Consider the following 20102-nt stretch of genomic DNA (forward strand, 5'->3'; position numbering starts at 1 on the left):
TTGTAAATATTCAACGATCCCTTTCGTTATCCTTACACTTACGTACGTGGTGCGCATGCATGCCCTACATATAATCAAAGCTAATCATCACTTATTTCCCTTTATTTTTATTTATTTTTATTTTTTGTAACAATCACTTATTTCTTAAATTCAACACCGTCCGTGCTTGTCTTATTTTAAATCAAAATAAAAAAAATATCGTGGCCGGGAAGGAAGATATTTAAGACCGGCCTCCCATATAAAATGGTGGGTCTTAGATGCAATAATATCTGCACGGTACACTGTTACATATAATAATATATGAAGAATCTAGATCAGCACCTTGGATCCATCGATGAGAACAATGAAGTGCATCTAAATCTGCTACAGAGACTTGTAAAAGGAGGAAAATACATTAGTGCGTGTTTTAAGTCTCAATCTCTCAGCGAAATGGATTGTCCTTTATATATTAAACAAATGTGTATTTTTAATAAGGAATTTATGGTACTTCTATAGATCAAGTTTGAATAATTTTCTCTGGAGAAAACTTTCATTGAAGGAAGAGTTCTTTAACATTGAGTAATTGTGAATTGACTAAATTATTATAGGGTTATCGGCCATCCCGTCTGGCTAATTATGGAGTGGTCAAACCGCTCTTATGGCATCTATTAGATGATTCAATTACTCCTAATAGCCCATTCTGAAGGTGGCCGAATTGCCCTTAAATTATTAAGGGTGGTTGATCACTACTTCATGCATGCCGATTATGAAAATGGATAATCACCATTTTAGCCATTGTAAAAGTAATTTAGTCACCCCAACGGTTTGTTTTTCTTGATAGTTCAACTGCTATCAAGGTCATCAAAAGTAGACAACGGCCCCTTTGAGATAATTATGGGATAATTAAACTACCCATATTATGTAGAATGAGATATCAATTTGTTAGGAGTGCCGAAAAATTTGTAATACCTTCTAACACTCTTTCGTAAGTTTAATTAATTTAAAACCATCTTTTAAGTATATATAACATATGTGACCTCTGCATCATCTTTTTAAATCATGCATTATCATTTATGAATATATTATTTCAAATTCAACCTACCACTATTTGATTCTATCTATTATTATATTTATTGGTATGAATTGTATTAATGGATACCAATTTAATTTTGCTCCATGTCTCTTGCTTGAACTGGTACGAGCCAGTAGAAACGACGAAAAAAAAGATACAGTAACAAAACAAAATAGAAAAAGTAAACCAAAAGATCCCGCAAATATCAAAAGAAACAGGGCTACTACTGAAAATTCTGTCCTAAAGCAAGGGCGATTAAAGGACAAACAATTTTAAAATATCAAAGTCGTCCCTGTTCACGGACCCCACGCCTTCTCTGTCTCAGTCTTCCCACCATATCGCACGTGACTAGCTCCATTTCCCGAACTTTTTCGTTTCGTTGTCCAATAGAAAGTCGCCACGTTTCCAATTCCGGTGATAAAACGCATGGTCACTTGCGTAATTCTGTTCCTCGCTTCTAAGAGCTTCCAATACTGAACCAGTGAGAAAGCTCGGCAATGGCAGACTGAATTCGGAGCTTGGAGCTCTCGAAGCTACGCAACCTTCTCACCTCTCTGCTTCTTTTCCAAGAATCTGAGAGTTTATTCTCTCTAGTTCGTAACTCGGATCAAAGGTACTTTCACTAATTGAATCTGTGTTTCTTTTTAAAGAATTTGATCAATTCTAAATTGATCATAGTCTAGCTCAGATTTGCAGGTTTTACTTGCATTTATTGTTTTGGAATTCTAGGCTTTCTCCGGGAACTATTGAAGGATTATTGACTAGAAATGCTGAATTGTTACCGTTTTTGTTCGTTAGTTTTTCATTAATGCTCCGTTTGGTTGCTGAGAAAATGTACAAAGAAACTTAGATTTGCATTTGGGATTAAAGTTTAATTATCACTTATTCCAAAAGTGAAAGAATTTAATCATTTAATTTATATTCTACCAATTTTTTTAAGTGGGAGCTCAAACTCTCCTTTAATTAGTGAGGTTGAAATATTTAATTGAAATTGAGTGAATTCAAGGGGACAATGATATAACTCAGGACCTTTAGTTCTGATATCATGGTAAATCATCACTTATTTTAAAAGCTTAAGCCGTTAGGAAATGATGAATTTAATCATTTGATTTATATTCTAACATATAAAGAACGTTGCTTCCATTCATGATAGTTTAATTCTCTTTTCTTTTGTTTTCCCAGTTTTTCTTAGTAACCAACATCAGAATAGGGTAAATTTGTATTCTTGTAAGTAGAAAGTATTGAGTTTGTGTGATCCATTTGTATCTTGTATAGAATCTGTCACCATACTTCAGCTTCAGCTTTACATATTGGCAACTTAGAAAAAAAAAAAATCAATCTAAATTTACCACTCTAACTACCCTTATATTTGCAATGTCCTTGCAATGTTTTAATTTTTGCAGTAACCCTTCAATTTTCTATTGGAATTGTAATGTCCTTCCTTTCCCAAAATGACAAAAATACCTTAAGATAAAAAATCTAAAAAAAGAAGAAGCAAAAAATTCTGAAAACCATTTTTTGTTGTTGTTGTTTGTTTGTTTTTTTTTTTTCCTGAATTTTTTCATCCTTTTCCTGTTTTTATTTTTTTATTATATTTATTTTAGGGTATGTTTGTCATTTTGAGTGCCAATGAGACATTGCAAATTTGCAACCTAATGGTAGATTAGGGGACATTGCAAAAATTGAAACATTAGGGAGACATTGCAAATATAGTAGTTAGAGGGGTAAATATAGTTTCCCTAAAAAATGGCTTTTTGCACTCTTTTTCCTTACTGTTCTCTGATTCTTGGATTTCTTCAGAACTAAGGAGTGTATCAACAAATATGAGTAATACCTTAGGTCATAATATACTCCACCGGAGTTTGCTTCGTCCTCCAGTTGTAGAACCTCAAAGCAAACTCAATTCTTCTGGCATTCTTGCAAACACTTTGTTTCAAGCTGCGGGCTGGAACCAATCAGCAGCGCAGACACGGAAGTCTCCATTACTCACCAAATTTTGTGGGAACAATCTGAACGTGCGTAAACAGAAGTTAGGCATGGGATCACGTCGACCTGTCAAATTTATTCCACGTGCTGTATTAACCACGGATCCAGCTTCTGAGGTAATCTTTCACTTGCTGAAAATGGCTGCCTGCTTATTCCTTTCTGTTTTAATTCTTGAATGTGCAGGACCACCCTGTATGTAAATTTGCTTGTCTCCAAGTGGATTTTGTTATAAGTATGGTGTTCACGTCATTTGACCTTGTATAAAATGAATAAATTGAAAACATAATCTATTTTTGGATAGTATTCGAAGAAGCTTTCGGTTTGGCGGGGTTGGACAAATGTGCTAGGAACAGGAAACCACTGACAGCTGGAATATCAATGTTAGGTTCAGGATTAAGTGGCTCCTCGCTTTTGATAATTGGTTTCTATAGATAGACAAGTCTATGTTTGGAACCATATTGCGGATGATGGTTCAGATGTCGTGGGATGGACATGGTAGGGAAGCATCAACAGATCCAAAAAGGGATTGTCCTTCTAGGTATGGTACCATTAAGAGACGCCATAGGAGATAACTTTTACTGCTTAATTTGAGTGTGATGTGGTGGTTTAGGTTGACAAGTGGGGCAGGTGTTTGGGATTTAGCAGCTGGAATAGAAGAAGATGAGGAAATAGCGGAAGCCATTGGCAGGAAAAAAAATTGTCGTTAGTCGTAGGTGCTCTGATACCATATAATGACACCTTTGTTTTTTGTTAAACAGCTCACTAGAATAATGAGTGGCTGAGTGTATTTATAGAATAGTTACAAAGGAGCAAATACAAAAGACAAGAAATGTTTCTTACATCAAACGTTAAAGAGTAAATCACATTGAAGTAAATGCTAAACATTACACATTGAAGTAAAAAAAACAAACGGTTTGACGTTAGCAAAATCACAAATGTTCGGATGTCTTTTGATGATCCACAATACCGGTGGGGTTTAAGGGGTGTGGTCGGAGACCATGGGTCACAGTCTCATTCACTCTTTCTTGGGCTGGGGCTGCTTATTCAGTGGCATTCCATGAACTTTTGGCTCCTAGGAGTTGATGACAGATTGCTACAAGCAAGAACTTGGAGAGAAATTGTGGCTAGGGCTATTGATTCTAATGTGCTGAGCATATTTTGAAGAAATTGGTTTGCTCATCTTGGAGAGGAAGACAGATGGTTGACGACATCATCCAGCTATCTCACGAGTTTCAAATATCTAAATTTGGGCATATATATGGACAAACTAATAGTGTTTCTTTTTCTTTCTGTTATAATATTGCAATACTTGTCAGGATATTGTCTGTAAGGGCAGACTGTATTGTTTAAGTCTCACTGGCTTCCTATTGAAATATTAAGATTCAGATATGCTTGGAGTCTATGGATACATGGATTAGTGTGAGTGCTCAATGTTGTGAGTGCACGCGTGAGCGTTAGTCCCACATTGAGGAAAAATAAAACAAAGTGAGTAGTTAATATACTTAAGTGGACCCAAACCCATTAACTTAATCTTTTGGGTTAGTGTGGTGTCTAAACATTTTTATTAATGTGTTCTTGATAGACTCTATAGGCGATTTTCTCCTTAACAAACTGGTATCAGAGCTATGGTTTAGCTTCTGCTTAAATGAGTGTCTTGGTCTTTGACGTATTTGATTTGGCTCTAGTAAAGAGTGTGGATGGCGCTTGAAGCAAAGTTGCTTTTGGTGGCCTACAATTGGTGCACCTCTATGTGTGACACTCTTGGATTTGTAAAGGATTCACATGTGAGGAGGGGTTAGGTCAATGTCAAAAAGACTCACATGTGAGGAGGAGATTTGTTGTGGGTATACGTGTGAATGTAGAGTCTCACATTGAAGAAAACTAAACAAAGTAAGTAGCTAATATATATAAGTAGACCCAATCTCATTAGCTTAAGCTTTTGGGTTGGTGTAGTGTCCAAACATGTATATTAATGTGCTCTTGGTGGACTTCATAGGCAATTCTCTCCCTCACCCCCACCCAAAATAAAGGATTTTTAGCCTAGGATAGGTGAGGTGCAACATGATCATCTCATCTAATACAAAGTTTTTTGATGAACCGGATTTATCAATTCTCCTAACTTATAAATAATCTCTAGTTTCAGTTTTCTTAGTGTGGCTGCTCATTGCACTTGTTTATTGCTTATTTGAAATAGGTAAACAAGGCTTGCTCTAATTTCAAGCAAATATTACTTAAATAATGCTTGATGTCAAGCTCGTGAAATTGACACACGAATAATTTGCCACATGTATGCTGACGCTTTTTTTTTTTTGGTTTGGACTTGTATTTATGTTAACCAACTTTGGCTTTGCCTTTATAGCAGCTTGCAGGAAAATTCAATCTTGATGGCAATGTAGAATTGCAGGTATGAAGCTGATCCCCCATTTACTTGGGACAAGGTTCCTCTGAGTTGATTTGAGTGAGGTATTTATATGTTGCAGTGGAAAATTATACTGATGGAAGCTTCACTTTCTTAACTGAGCAGGTTCGTTTTAGCGCTCCTGCTCCAGGGGCTATCGCACAAGTGGATATTCAGGTCACATATACTAGTGACTCTTTGCTTCTTCACTGGGGTCTTATATGTGATAAAAAGGAGTAAGTTCTACTGTAATTTTAACTTAATTCAATCAATCTCAACTCTCAAGTGTCTTTATTATTACATTGGGTTTTTTTGGGGGGGTGGGGTGGTGGTGAGTGGGGTTTGAATCAAGTATTAATTTCAAATTTCATGTAAAATATTAAACATCTTCTTTCCTTACTCTTTTTTCTACTTTTAGAAAGTGGGTACTTCCTTCTCGTCATCCAGAGGGAACAAAATTATATAAGAACAGAGCCCTTAGAACTCCATTTTTCAACGTAAGTTCTCGAGAGAAGCAGCTAACACCATAAGAGAATGTCTATTATATGACTATTATATTGGTACTATGATTAGATTCTAATTTGTTTATTTATTGTTTTTCTCTAGTCTGGCTCCAATTCTTACCTTAAGATAGAGATTGATGATCCTAAAACACAAGCTATAGAGTTTCTTATACTCGATGAGGCCCAGAATAAATGGTGAGCTTTTACTACTAAAATTTTGCTTCATTTAGCAACTCTAAAACAAGATGTTAAAATTGATGTTCTTTTTCTATTTTCAGGTTTAAAAATAATGGTGAGAACTTTCATGTCAACTTACATATGAAAGAGAAATTGATTCCAGATGTTTCAGTTCCTGAAGATCTTGTACAGATTCAAGCATACCTGAGATGGGAAAGAAAGGGTAAACAGATGTATACTCCAGAGCGAGAGAAGGCAAGTGAAAGCGCTGAGCTCTGTGAATTCAGTGTAAAAAATCAATAGCAAAACTGTGCCACTAACTTTTCTTCTTTCATATATATATATATATCTCCCCCATCCTATCCCTACCTGGCCACCTCATTGCATATAAGGCAATCAGTTGTCTAGTTCAATTTTTGATTCCACATTCAAATCTGTTAATCTTTATTGTTAAAGCTTTACATATAGGTTTTAATGATTGGTTATTTTGTTCTTATTTTAATTTTTCTTCCTATTCTGGTTGAAGATATAGTAAATGTATTACAAAATGTTTTGGACCTCATCAATGCCTTCAATAAAATCTTCTCTACCAAGTGGGCAATTTATTTTAGGACGCCTGATATGCCTATTTAGCTAATTAATCCGGCTGTATTGAATTCCCCAAGTGCTTTTATATATTCCAACATCACACTTGGAGGAGTTTGGTTACTGGCCTGAGAATTGAATTTTAGCAGGTACCAAGTTGCCTTATTTTAGCTTTCAGTGAAACAGTTGTGGGAGAAAGCAGGATTGTTTTCTTTAGAAAAAGAAATCTTCTACATAATGTGAAAACCTGTAATTTCTTGTTGAACATTCAAGAACATTCCTTTCTTTCCATGGTTTCATAGAGATAGCATCGCTAGAAGTTCCTGTGACATTTTCCAGAAATAGGAATATGATAAACATCTTTACAAATATTTCCAGAAATAGGAATATGATAAACATCTTTACAAATACATCTTCCAATCATCCTTACTCCTCTTATTACATAGGCAATACTTCAGTATAAATGCCATCTGAAAGTCCAGCTAAGCTCTTCTTGTAGGACACTATGAGAGAAACTTGGTGCCTTGCTACTTGGCTTCTTTCTTTTTATCTGTTTATGACAAAATTTATGTCTTTTGACAGGAGGAATTTGAAGCAGCTCGAGCTGAGTTACTGGAGGAAATAGCCAGGGGTGCCTCCATACAAGACCTCCGAGCAAAGTTGATGAAGAAGAACGATAGTAGTGATGAGAGGAAGCCATCCACTTCTGGAACAAAGAGAATTCCTGATGATCTTGTACAAATGCAAGCTTATATACGATGGGAGAAAGCAGGGAAACCTAACTATTCCCCAGATCAACAACTTGTAAATTTCAAATATCCTTCTAGCTGATTGGCTCCTTGTAGTTTTTGTTCATGTTTTAGTGCTTTCTTTTGGAGCAAACAGATGCTACTAGATTTCTTTCTGTCTTTAATGAGCTATGTCCTTCTTGTTGCTTTTACCTGATACTGATTAGCATAATGTTCTGACAAACAGAGAGAATTTGAGGAAGCAAGAAAAGAGTTGCAAATTGAGCTAGATAAAGGTGCCTCTCTTGATGAGATACAAAAGAAAATTACCAAAGGAGAGATACAAACTAAGGTTGCAAAGCAATTGAGTAACAAGAAGTACTTTAGTGTTGAAAGGATTCAGCGCAAGCAGAGGGATTTAATGCAGCTTATCACTAAATATGCGGCTAAACCTGTGGAGCAACAAGATTCAGTCAAACCAAAAGCCTTGACAGTAGTAGAAATGTTTGCTAAGGCGAAGGAAGAACAGGAGGGTGGTCATGTTCTGAAGAAGCAAATCTACAAGCTTGCTGATAAGGAACTTCTGGTGAGACAATGATGTGCTAATGATGTTATTCTCTTTCTCTTATCTCTTTCTGCTGGAATTATAGGGATTAATCTAATTTTCAGATTCTTTCCATATCATCAAGGTACTTGTGACCAAGTCTCTAGGAAAAACAAAGGTTCATCTGGCTACGGATTTCAAGGAGCCGGTTATGCTTCACTGGGCTTTATCTAAACAAAGAGCTGGAGAGTGGTTGGTAATACTCTCAAATCTGTTAATCATAAATTTGTTCTAGAGGAAGATGTTGGATATTCAAGTTATAATACTGATTTCTAGCATATCTATTGGCTAGCTGTACTAAGATAATATATTGACATATTTCAGGAACCACCTCCAACGGTATTGCCCTCAGGTTCAGTTTCTGTAAACAAGGCCGTTGAAACACAACTTACATATAATTCTTCTGCAAATCCTCCTTATGAGGTATGCTAAGAGATGTTTGATTTGACCCTGTAAACCTTAAATTTGGAATCTTTTAAAGTCTTAAAATTTCTGGAGACAATATGTTCATACTCCAAATATATTTCTCCAGGTCCAATCCCTAGAAATAGAGATTGAAGACAACAGTTTCACGGGGATGCCGTTTGTCCTTGTCTCTGGTGGAAACTGGATAAAGAACAAAGGCTCAGACTTTTATATTGAATTTAGTGCTGCACCCAAGCAAGTCCAAAAGGTTGCTCTCTTTTCTTGTTGCAATGAGGATCTTTTATGATTGACTTATCTGTTTTTGTTTTGTTTTGTTTCTTTCTTGTCTTTTTCATTCTGCCCCATCTTAGATTACCTTTCCAGATTTAATGACTATACCTTTTCCCATAAAAGGATGCTGGTGATGGCAATGGCACTGCCAAGGCTTTGTTGAATAAAATAGCAGAGATGGAAAGTGAGGCCCAGAAGTCCTTTATGCACCGGTTAGTAATCTCTGCGGACTTTCCATTTACAACATCATTTTGATTTTCATCTTATTCTATTGCATTTATTTGCTGGATGCAAGGTATTCTTTATAGGATCTTAAGTAAATTCATTTTGCTATTATTCTTGTTGAAGCATTCGTTGGTTCTCTACTAGATAGATTTTTAGACAACTATATCACGCTCAATGAAGGCTTGCCCCCCCCCCCCCCCCCCCCCCCCCCCCCCCCCCCCTCCAAAAAAAAAAAAAAAGAGAAACGTTTATGCACATCTTCTTTGTTTTTATAATGTGTACTTGTATTTTATAAAATCAAATTGACTCAGCTTAATTTTAGGAATTTCTTTCCCTGATTTTTCATTGCTTAACACTTCACTCTTTAGTAGTCAGTGATACTATATCAGATCTGATTGATTTTTTTTTATTTTTCTTTTTAAAATGAATTTCTTACTATATATCTTATTGGCAAGTTTTTTGCTAACTCCTATCTTTCTCACAGAGAATATTTAGATTCATTCGAATTTAGATTGATTACTCATATTTTTTTTCTCAGATTTAATATTGCAGCAGACTTGATAGATCAAGCCAAAAATGCTGGGGAATTAGGTCTTGCAGGGATGTTGGTGTGGATGAGATTTATGGCTACGAGGCAGCTCATATGGAATAAAAATTACAATGTGAAGCCACGGTACTAGACAATTACTCAAGAATTTAATTTGTCAATGCTTTCCATGGGCTTCTGTACCTTAGAGATGTCTGATATGTCTTCATAAATGGCTCACCAAAGTGAACCATTATCTTCACAAATTTGTGCTTATACTGCTAATATCTACTTGCACATCTGATCTCACTTTTCGCTTGTAATTTTGCTAATTTCATTTGTTTCATGAACCCAGTTGCCAGTCTTTAAATGTTCCATGACCATAGGCAATCATCTTCTAAGATTGTCATTTTTGCTCTATTGGCACAGTGAGATCAGTAAAGCACAGGATAGGCTTACAGACTCGCTCCAGAATGTATATATGAGTCATCCGGAGTATCGTGAACTTCTGCGGATGATTATGTCTACTGTTGGTCGTGGAGGTGAAGGTGACGTGGGCCAGCGAATTCGGGATGAAATCCTGGTTATCCAGGTTGATGTGATTTGCTATTTATTTTTTCGTTTTCTTTTGTGAACTCTATATTCCCCTTCTCTTGGATGTGAATGGATGGAACTATATGAATAATTACTGATTGATTTGCAGAGAAACAATGAGTGCAAGGGCGGAATGATGGAGGAATGGCATCAAAAGTTGCATAATAACACTAGTCCTGATGATGTTGTAATCTGTCAGGTATTGGAGTTGTTTTTCTGTTCAAACTTCTTCATTGGTTTGCATAGTTTGATCTTCTTCTTTTTTTTAAAAAAAAAAATTACTTTGTCACTCCAGGCACTGATTGATCATATCGAAAATGACTTTGATGTTGGTGTTTACTGGAAAACTTTGAAAGAAAATGGAATAACAAAAGAACGGCTTCTGAGCTACGATCGTGCGATTCATTCTGAACCAAATTTCAGGAGAGATCAGAAGAACGGCCTCTTGCGTGATTTGAGAAACTACATGAGAACTTTGAAGGTTGGCTTCATAAAACTTTCTGGTCTAAAGCTCTATGGCGCATATTTTTCATAAAAGTATTTTCGAAAGACATGAAAACTGCACCTGGTGTATATTCAATATTCACACAGAATTTGTTGTGTTGTGCATGGTATGCTCAGTGTACTTCCATCTGTGCTTATTACTCATTTCAGATAAAGGATTGTCATAAGATTCATGAATTGTAGTGGAATTACGGTGTAATCCTTTAATTTATTCTGAGAGGTGTATGAGAAAAGATTTATTCAGATATTTATTTCTGATGTTATTTGGCATACCTTTGAGTCTATTGCCTACACTGTATGTTATATAGCCATATTTGACAATTTTGGTCCAATGATGATATATATGCAGGCAGTTCATTCAGGTGCAGATCTTGAGTCTGCTATTGCAAATTCTATGGGTTACCAATCTCAGGTATTGTCAGTAACTGGCTGGACATGCCCAACCGGCTGTTCTTTTCTTAGCATTTGATAAAACTTTGGATTTCTTCAGGGTCAAGGCTTCATGGTTGGTGTGCAGATAAATCCTATATCTGGCTTGCCATCTGGATTTCCAGTAAAGTTTCAACTTCATTTGAACTGTCATTAATGATGTCATCAATATGTGACAAATTATGAGACTAGTTGCATGTTTGTTGTATCTTGTTAAACAGGAACTGCTTCGATTTGTACTAGAGCATGTTGAAGATAAGAACGTAGAAACCCTTCTTGAGGTTTGTGAAACTGATGCTGGCAATTACTTTTTTCTGTTTGCCTTTTTACTCTAACCTTGCTTTTCTATCTTAATGATCTTTTAATTTTGTAATACAGGGTTTGCTAGATGCTCGTCAGGAGCTTCGGCCACTGCTATTTAAGCCTAAGGATCGTCTGAAGGACCTTTTGTTCTTGGACATAGCCCTTGATTCCACTGTTAGGACAGCTATTGAAAGGGGATATGAGGAGTTGAATAATGCACCACCAGAGGTACATCTTTGCGATATCAGTGGTTCTCTACATTTTTTGTGACCCTTTAGTGTCTCAATTTGCCTATGGCTTTTGACAAGCCAATTTATGTATCATACAGAAATTTATGTCCTTCATTGCTCTGGTTCTTGAAAATCTTGCACTTTCATCAGACGATAATGAGGATCTCATCTACTGCTTGAAGGTAATACTCATAAAATGAATTTGAATGTATGCCAAATTTTTGTTCGTTACTGACAGATCATAAGTCTGCACATTCCAGAACAAGTTTTCATAGTCTTTCTTTGGAACCAAATCGTTTCGGTAAATTTGTGACTGAAAAGCATAGAGTAAAAATTGAGGGACTTTATATCCAACACTACAGCAATTAATTTTTTTTTTCTTCAGTATGATCTAATATTTCTATCATTGCTTTTGAAGGGATGGAATCATGCTCTAAGCATGTACAAGAGTAACAATGATCACTGGGCATTATATGCAAAATCAGTCCTCGACAGAACCCGCCTCTCACTCACAAACAAGGCAGAGTGGTACCAGCGAGTTTTGCAACCATCAGCAGAGTACCTTGGGTCACTGCTTGGAGTGGACCAATGGGCTGTATGTCATAAGTTGTCTTGAAAATCCAAATTGGATGCACCATATGGCTACCTTGTTTGTCCTCATATTTACATCTTGCAGGTGAACATATTTACTGAAGAAATCATCCGTGCTGGATCTGCTGCCTCTTTATCTTCACTTCTTAATCGACTTGATCCAGTTCTTCGAAAGACTGCTAATCTCGGAAGGTTGATTTTACTGTCATCATTTACCGAAATAGATCCTGTTAAAACCTCATCTTGTCACGTTTGTTAACTTGAATGCATATAATTTATCACATGGATTGGGACTTTTTAATATAGGCAATTGAAAATAATAAAGCTTGAAAAGACCACATAGCATCATCCACTAATCACATGCTTTAAGGCAACCTTCTGATGTGAGTTTGGTTGGTCTGGTTGGTCTGGAACAGTTGGCAAGTTATCAGCCCAGTTGAAGCCGTTGGATATGTTGTTGTGGTGGATGAGTTGCTTGCTGTTCAAAATAAAACTTTTGGGCAACCAACAATTTTAGTTGCAAAAAGTGTGAAAGGAGAGGAAGAAATTCCAGATGGTACAGTTGCTGTGCTGACTCCTGACATGCCCGATGTCCTGTCTCATGTATCTGTGCGAGCAAGAAATGGCAAGGTAATATTCTTTTGCATCATATTTTTCCTCCCTGCAAGATTGGTAGTTAAGTGGTTATTAAAATGGCCAGCATTTTATATACAGGTATGCTTTGCCACGTGCTTTGATCCCAGTATCCTGGCTGATCTCCAAGCTAGGGAAGGAAAATTATTGCGCCTAAAACCAACATCTGCTGATATAGTGTATAGGTAGGTGATCCCATCTGTTTAGCTTTAAGATATGTTTCTTGAATTCCTCCTATGTGCATTTTGTAATGGTGTATCAACTATTAGTCAACTTGTCAAATTCCATTATTTCTATTTGTTCTTCTAGACATGATGTATCTTATCTAAAGTTGCATCAACTAGAAGTACTGAAATATAATTTTATTCTTTTATGTCTCATTTTAGTGAGCTGAAGGAGGGAGAGCTAGTAGATGCAAGTTCAACTAACTTTAAGGAAGACGGTTCTTCACCACCTCTAACTTTGGTCAGAAAGGAATTTAGCGGTAGATATGCCATATCATCTGAGGAGTTCACCAGTGACATGGTTAGCCTTTCAAATTTAACTTTGGTTTATGTCCAAGGACTTTTTCCTTTTTCTATTTTGTAATTTAAGGGTTGGGCAAAATGAAAATGTTAATATCAACCTTGAAGCATTGTAATTTTCTTTCTTTTTGTGGTATCAAGTTTGTGTAACTTGCATGAAATTGTGATTTTCCTAGGTTGGAGCTAAATCGCGTAATATCTCCTATTTAAAAGGAAAAGTGCCATCTTGGCTCGGCATTCCTACATCAGTTGCCCTACCCTTTGGAGTATTTGAGAAGGTTCTTTCAGATAATGCAAATCAGGTTTTCCTCCTATAAAAAACTCCCTTATGCCTTTTTTGTGTCCATAATGCTACAGTTCTCTAATCTCCCTTCACTGAGAAATGCCTAATATTCATAAAGTCAATTAGGTATTTCTTTGTTATATCTAAACATAGGAAAAGTGACTGGTAAAATTTGCATCGTCGTCAGGTTCTAGTGGCAGCCGAATTTCTTGGGGTTGGACTTTAAGAAACTGTAAACTGAACAAGAGATTAATTACTGACACTATATTTTAAACGTAGTAATCTGTGAAAATTATGATATTTTCTTGGGGTGGGTTTGAACAGGAAAATTAAGAAATGGGCACATATATGGGATGCTCCTATATTGCTTGATGCATGTTGCTGTGTGTTCTTAGTCTCTCGTATGATATCATATAGTCAATACGAAAAAGAAGGATGCCATAGTGAATTTTAATATATTCAATAAATTATGAAGTAATGTCACTCAGCAAGATGAAAGAATATTAATCATCAAGAAGTAAAGTTAAGGTGGCGTAGGCCACTTGTAAGTAGCTCATTTAGAACACGTAAAGGTTACAACTAGTTTGTGTGCATAGTTATCCCAAGAAATTTCATTCTGGAGCTCCAAATCGCACCTGGTGATGAATATCTTATGTTGAGCTTGTCATTTTCCCTGATAATTATACTGTAAAAGACATTCCTCTAGTTTGATAGAATCTCTCTCTCCACACTACAGGCAGTTGCTGAGAAGTTAAAGATTCTCAAGAGAAAGTTAGGAGAAGGAGAATTCAGTGCACTAAGGGAGATTCGCGGGACGGTGTTACAGATGGCAGCACCAAACCAGTTGGTATGTTTTTTTTCTTGATAGGGCTCTAGGTTTCACGTTTGTTATAAACATATTTCATAATCTTCTCCCATTTTTCTGATAAGTAAATTCATTATAGGGGAAAATACATTTTACCCCCCTTGAACTATTCATCCATTTGCATTTTTAACCTCAATGTTTAAAAAATGACACTTTATCCTCCCCCTCCCCCTCCCAAACTTTCAAATTGTTGCAATTCGACCATTTTGACTTCTTCTTTTTTCCAAAATGCCACCATCCCAAGTTAAAAAAAAAAAAAAATAAAAAATAAAAAAAAATAAAAAAAAATAAAAATTAAAAATTAAAATTTAAAAATTAAGGAGTGGTTGGCCACCTCAGTTGGGCCTAAGCCACCCCTTAATTTTTAATTTTTAATTTTTTAATTTTTTTTTTAAAAAACTTGGGATGGGGGCATTTTGGAAAAAAAAAAGTCAGAATGGTCGAATTGCAACAATTTGGAAGTTTGTGGGGGGGGGGGGGGGGGAGGTAAAGTGTCATTTTTTAAACATTGGGGTTAAAAGTGCAAATGAGTGGATAGTTCAGAGGGTAAAGTGTATTTTTCCCTTCATTATAAGACAGCGGGTAGGCATAAATTTTGGGTATTATGATGGAATGATGCACATATTTCTTTTGTCATTTCATTGACAACTATAGGTGAAACAGTTATGGAACAGAACATCGTGTTCAAATCTTTGAAGTACTCTGTTCTAGGTTCATTTATAGCTTCCCCAAACCTGCCCCAGCACTTTCCCCATGCCCAAAAAAAGAAGCATAATATTTGTTGGAACTAGTGGCTTATATTCTTTCAGGCATAGAGAGTAATATTAGAATACTAGTGGTTGGCCGAGTAGACGGACCTAGGCACCTTGCCGAACCATGTAAATCCGTGTCTCGACTTTTTTTTTTTATCTCTTTCTTTTCGATTTCATATTATTCATCATAGTTGTGCACGGTAACAACAATATTGGTCATGTGTCATTATTGGACCTAGGTAAGACTTTACTTGTGTACAAGTATTTTGGGTAAATTGGTTCCGTGTTTCTTTCCTTAGCCTCTTAGTTGTCAGAGAAGAAGTTATGCGTTAGTTGGCCTCCACATGAAGCAGATTATTGGTTCTACACTCTGTAGCTTAAATTTTTCCAGTTTTTTGTTATACGCTTTTGTTGGTAAAGACGAACTAGATATGACCTGTTTTCCATCAATAATCCAATTCTGCTAAGGCCTTCAGGCAGAATGATGTAGTTTAACTTGAAATTAATAGCTTACATGCAAGACTTATTTTCAGGTGAAAGAGCTGAAAACTAAGATGCAAAGTTCAGGAATGCCTTGGCCTGGTGATGAAGGTGAACGGCGATGGGATCAGGCATGGATGGCTATAAAAAAGGTAAGACTGCTTCTTCCTGTATAACCTGATATTGACGCCTAATTGATTGTAATCAATTCTCGCTTTTTCTTCATGGTAATCGTGAATTTTAATGACTTCCGCGCCCACCCCCCCCAAACCCCCCCACACTATAAAAAACTTGTATTTGATAACAGTAGGGATTTAGTTGCTCTTTATATCGACCTTGCTCTTTGTAGATGTGTTCTCATGCTAAGAGGAAATGAAACACCATCTTCTCTCTCTATTGCATGGTCAGAGTTTGCAGAAGGACCTCAAATATCCATGTTTTTAGTTCTACCTTGCTCAGTATTACGTGTCTATGTAAGCATGCATAGGTAGTTTGGTTGTGATATTCGCTTCATGTAACTTGCTTTTCTATGTAAAAGTTGTTGTGCTATGAGGCTTGCTTGTAAGTTGTAACTGCAGCCTAAAATCACCACACTGCTCTCCTACATTTAAATTTCAGTTATTGTCAATTATTTTCATTAAAGATTTCTGATACGCTCGGATTTGCCTTGATCTGTTATAATCCAGGTCTGGGCTTCAAAGTGGAATGAGAGAGCATATTTCAGCACGAGAAAAGTGAAATTAGATCACGATTATCTCTGCATGGCTGTTTTGGTTCAGGAAATCATAAATGCTGATTATGCATTTGTAATACACACAACTAATCCATCATCAGGAGACTCATCAGAGATATACGCTGAGGTCTTTTACTGTACTTCTGATATTATTCTGCTGGATTAATTAGACAAATCTATTTACATCTCATTCTTTGGATAGGTTGTGAAAGGACTCGGAGAAACTCTAGTTGGAGCTTATCCTGGTCGTGCTCTAAGTTTTATCTGCAAGAAAAATGATCTGAACTCTCCTCTGGTAACTCATCCTTACTTGATTTCTCACTGTAGGATGTTATGTAAATGCATATAAAGGGCAAGGACTAATTTCTGGGTTTTGTTGATGATTGGCACATTGATTGTTTAAATAATTAAATTAATTTTTTGAACTACATAGCTTATACTGCTGTAAAGAACACGCATCTCTTCATGAACTTGCCACTGTTCATACATAATTTTTTGGACGTTTTCCAGGTGTTGGGTTACCCCAGCAAACCCATTGGCCTTTTCATAAGAAGGTCCATTATTTTCCGATCGGATTCCAATGGTGAAGATCTTGAAGGTTATGCTGGTGCCGGTCTTTACGACAGGTAAACTCTTACAACTCTCCAACACTAATAAGATAGACTTCCATGGCCCGATTAGATGTTATTATTTGCTGATCATTCTGCACAGTGCCTCATGTATATAATAGATTGATTAAATGATGCATGCCAAGATTAGTAATTCGAATTGAAAATAAGTTATTACTTTGAGCACTATTCAGCCAACTTCTGAGACACTCTTTAGTATTTCAAAGTAATACCATTAAATGATCAGGCAGCGTGTAGCCTGACTCGGAGGCCAATCGGACTGACAGACAGCAATTTGATGTACTTTTGTTCATAGATATTCACCAATGCATGCATTTAATATCAGTGACATGAGAAATTTGAGCCAATTCTGTTTATCCGATTCCATCTTATATGCGTTGATGTTAATAAAACCTGTCTTCTTTTTCCATAGCGTGCCGATGGATGAGGAAGATAAAGTTGTGCTTGACTACTCATCTGACAAGCTGATGGTTGATGGCAACTTCCGCCACTCGATCCTCTCAAGCATTGCTCAGGCAGGTAGTGCAATTGAGGAGCTGTATGGGTCTCCACAAGACATTGAAGGCGTGATAAGAGATGGAAAAGTATACGTTGTCCAGACAAGGCCTCAAATGTGATCCTGCTTCTTTTCCTTTTCTTTTTCTTTAAAAATGTATACACATCCTCATGATGAACTGGACTGAATGAGAACAACAATGCAAAGCACGGCTAAGGAAAAGGAGAAAGCAGAAAGAAATAAAATAAGAATGAAAGAATGGTAGAAGTTGACTAAAAAAATAAAAATAAATAAACGGTGACGTTAACATCTGAACCACAATGTAAGTTTATGAAGAGTCCTATTCATTAGCTTGCAGGCATCTCCTCTGAATGATTGATCTTGAGTCTTGACAATGTCCTATAGTTTTTTTTTTGGGGAGTTCTTTAGTACCTTAAAAGTATATGGTACCTGCTCATGGAAAATGGGAAGACATGCTGAAGTTGTAAAAATTCTCTAGTGCCCGTATAAGTGCCTCCTTTCAAGAGAGATGTAGGGCAAACACTAATGACCTGAAAGATTCAAGCATCAACCATAAGAAGGAAAACTGAGCAAGTTTCAGACGACGGTAGTAGAACATTGATAATTTGATCATTAAAAGCATTGTTTTATTGTACACAAGATCACACATTTCATCCTGGATTCTGCCCGACATCACCAAAAAAATTAAAATAATAGACAGGCACAAATTCTGTCTATAAAAATAGCATAAGCCTCTTGAATATGTGAAAATCACATATTTTTTAAGAAACATGGATAAAGTTGAAATAAATTTTATTAAAAAAACATGTGACATTTTTATTTGGAGGAATTGGAGGAAAACTCAGTCCAAAAGGCCAATTAATATTTCCCGTGATAGCGTGGACACCCCTCTGCATACACATTGATCCACACTTCATTTAACCGTCCAGAAAGGTGATTTGAAGAGTTGTACTGGGCAATGGAGTAGTAACTCCCATCTTCCACCATTGTTGCCTTTCCAGTCAAGTGCTTATTGAGGCTGTTTACCAGTGCTTCGATTTCTTTACCAACATTATCATCCTCAGCAAACCCACTAAACTTTCTAACCGCTATGCAATGACTTCTCCACTTGTCAAGTTGCAACTTCAGTTCAGAATTGGGTTGTGGAGGGTTCCCGCCATAACTAGCAGGGAGAGACAACCTTACAAAATAGTCAGCCCCGGGGGACGACGATGAGTTGATGCTTGTTAATACAGGGGCGGTCATCGGGATCTTAGAATGGTTGAGGTTACCACCATGAATGTACTGATACAATCTGATGCAAGAAATACGATCAGTTAATGAGAGAGAGAGAGAGAGAGAATTTGGCTGCAGTGTGTATTAGTTGGTGAGTAAACCTGTGAAAGCCATATTTGGTGGACTTCTCGAAAGAGGTTGGTCCTTGGGCAAGGGCAGACATCCATGAGGATTCAACGTAGAGTCTTATCTCGAGATCTGGTTCTGAGTGCACCACTGTGTAATTTGGCGATTCGATGGCGTCGCCTGAGAGTACTAGGTTACCACTACTGCTAAGGTAATAGTACAGTAGTATTACCAAGTAGTTTAGGGAAAAGTAGACCGATATTGGGCTTCCCATCCTGCTTTTTTTTTTTTTTTGCTGATTCTTTCTGTGCATGAGATGAGAGCGCTTTTGCTGCGCCTTTTATAGCCTAACACAAGACAACTTTGTCCTTCTTCCAACACTACACTGTTCATTCGTCAATGACACCGTCAGAGAGAGTCTTGTATTTTGTCTTATTAAAAACATTAACAAATAACTAAAATTACAGAAACTGTTTTATGTCATGTCCAAATAAAAAAAAACAAAAAAAAAAAATCCCCGGCATTGAACTTTTATGACTGCTTACATTGCTCTCCGATGTGGACATTGAACTGGGAAATGGAGCAATTTTCTGACTGAAACCACGAACTGCGAAGACAGTTTATATGTTGTTGCTTTTTTGTTCAAATCCAACCAGAACTTAGCGTAGGATGATAGGACCACAGACAAACTAACTGGCAAGCAGTTTTCATCCATCCTACTTCTATGATCCTTTGTCTTTAGAGGCACGCAGGATATTTTTTACTCTAAAGCAATTTTCAATAGATTTTTGTTATTCTTTAGGGAGCAAGGCTAAACCATGGTCGCATTGGATGTAGAAAACAGAGTCAGATGTGAGATGTCTATGAGAATATCTTCTTTTCTTAAATTTTTTTTTTTACATACAAAAACATTAAGCTCGTCAGCTCTAATCAACGAGTGTCAATTCTCAACCTATTAAGCTAAAACGAATTGCCAACGAAGAATTTGGTGTTTATACAGTACATATACGGTGTTTTCGATCATATAATACTTGCAGTATTTAAAACCAAATACTTGAACATTTAGGCATGCGAGAGCCTACTAGAATTTTACTTTCTCAAACAAGTGTCTGGACAGTTCATGCCCTATCTATTCTAGCTGTCCAAACACCTATTCAAGTAACTTGAGTTCTAGCAAATCCAATTGTAATGCAATAAGATAGTAACCAAACTCCA

At 36.6% G+C, this 20102-nt stretch overlaps 2 protein-coding genes across 3 annotated transcripts; one reads left to right on the forward strand and one right to left on the reverse strand.

Annotated features, from left to right (window-relative positions):
* Positions 1-1500: 1500 nt before the first annotated feature.
* SEX1 (Pyruvate phosphate dikinase, PEP/pyruvate binding domain-containing protein) lies at positions 1501-17875 on the forward strand. Of its 2 annotated transcripts, none has more exons than XM_059592824.2 (34): positions 1501-1664; positions 2852-3153; positions 5397-5441; positions 5562-5671; positions 5854-5932; positions 6042-6133; positions 6217-6370; positions 7283-7504; positions 7676-8014; positions 8118-8228; positions 8357-8455; positions 8565-8705; positions 8852-8940; positions 9492-9626; positions 9909-10071; positions 10183-10272; positions 10369-10554; positions 10927-10989; positions 11068-11130; positions 11228-11287; positions 11385-11537; positions 11638-11721; positions 11958-12134; positions 12216-12322; positions 12547-12760; positions 12845-12948; positions 13150-13288; positions 13464-13589; positions 14307-14417; positions 15721-15819; positions 16354-16527; positions 16603-16695; positions 16911-17026; positions 17442-17875. In XM_059592824.2, exons 2-34 carry the CDS (start codon positions 2875-2877, stop codon positions 17644-17646), a joined length of 4422 nt encoding a protein of 1473 aa, XP_059448807.2. In that variant the 5' UTR covers positions 1501-1664; positions 2852-2874; the 3' UTR covers positions 17647-17875. The 2 variants fall into 2 exon arrangements, with proteins under 2 accessions (XP_059448807.2, XP_059448808.2); XM_059592825.2 differs by having other exon boundaries at positions 5400-5441.
* Positions 17656-19175, reverse strand: LOC132179993 (uncharacterized). Its single transcript, XM_059592826.2, has 2 exons — positions 18923-19175; positions 17656-18840 (listed from the first exon to the last, which is right to left on the reverse strand). Exons 1-2 carry the CDS (start codon positions 19159-19161, stop codon positions 18405-18407), a joined length of 675 nt encoding a protein of 224 aa, XP_059448809.2. The 5' UTR covers positions 19162-19175; the 3' UTR covers positions 17656-18404.
* Positions 19176-20102: the final 927 nt, after the last annotated feature.

This window comes from Corylus avellana, chromosome 4, assembly GCF_965113065.1.
Source record: "Corylus avellana chromosome 4, dhCorAvel1.hap1.2, whole genome shotgun sequence".
Lineage (NCBI taxonomy): Eukaryota > Viridiplantae > Streptophyta > Magnoliopsida > Fagales > Betulaceae > Corylus > Corylus avellana.

What these genes read in the sequence shown, in the direction of transcription:
- LOC132179993 (XM_059592826.2), bottom strand. Translation starts at nt 19,161, where the DNA reads ATGGGAAGCCCAATATCGGTCTACTTTTCCCTAAACTACTTGGTAATA. An exon ending in ACCAAATATGGCTTTCACAG is followed by an intron (nt 18,841 to 18,922) that starts GTTTACTCACCA and finishes TTCTTGCATCAG; the next exon opens with ATTGTATCAGTACATTCATG.
- SEX1 (XM_059592824.2), top strand. Translation starts at nt 2,875, where the DNA reads ATGAGTAATACCTTAGGTCATAATATACTCCACCGGAGTTTGCTTCGT. An exon ending in ATGGCAATGTAGAATTGCAG is followed by an intron (nt 5,442 to 5,561) that starts GTATGAAGCTGA and finishes TTAACTGAGCAG; the next exon opens with GTTCGTTTTAGCGCTCCTGC. An exon ending in AATTACAATGTGAAGCCACG is followed by an intron (nt 9,627 to 9,908) that starts GTACTAGACAAT and finishes CTATTGGCACAG; the next exon opens with TGAGATCAGTAAAGCACAGG.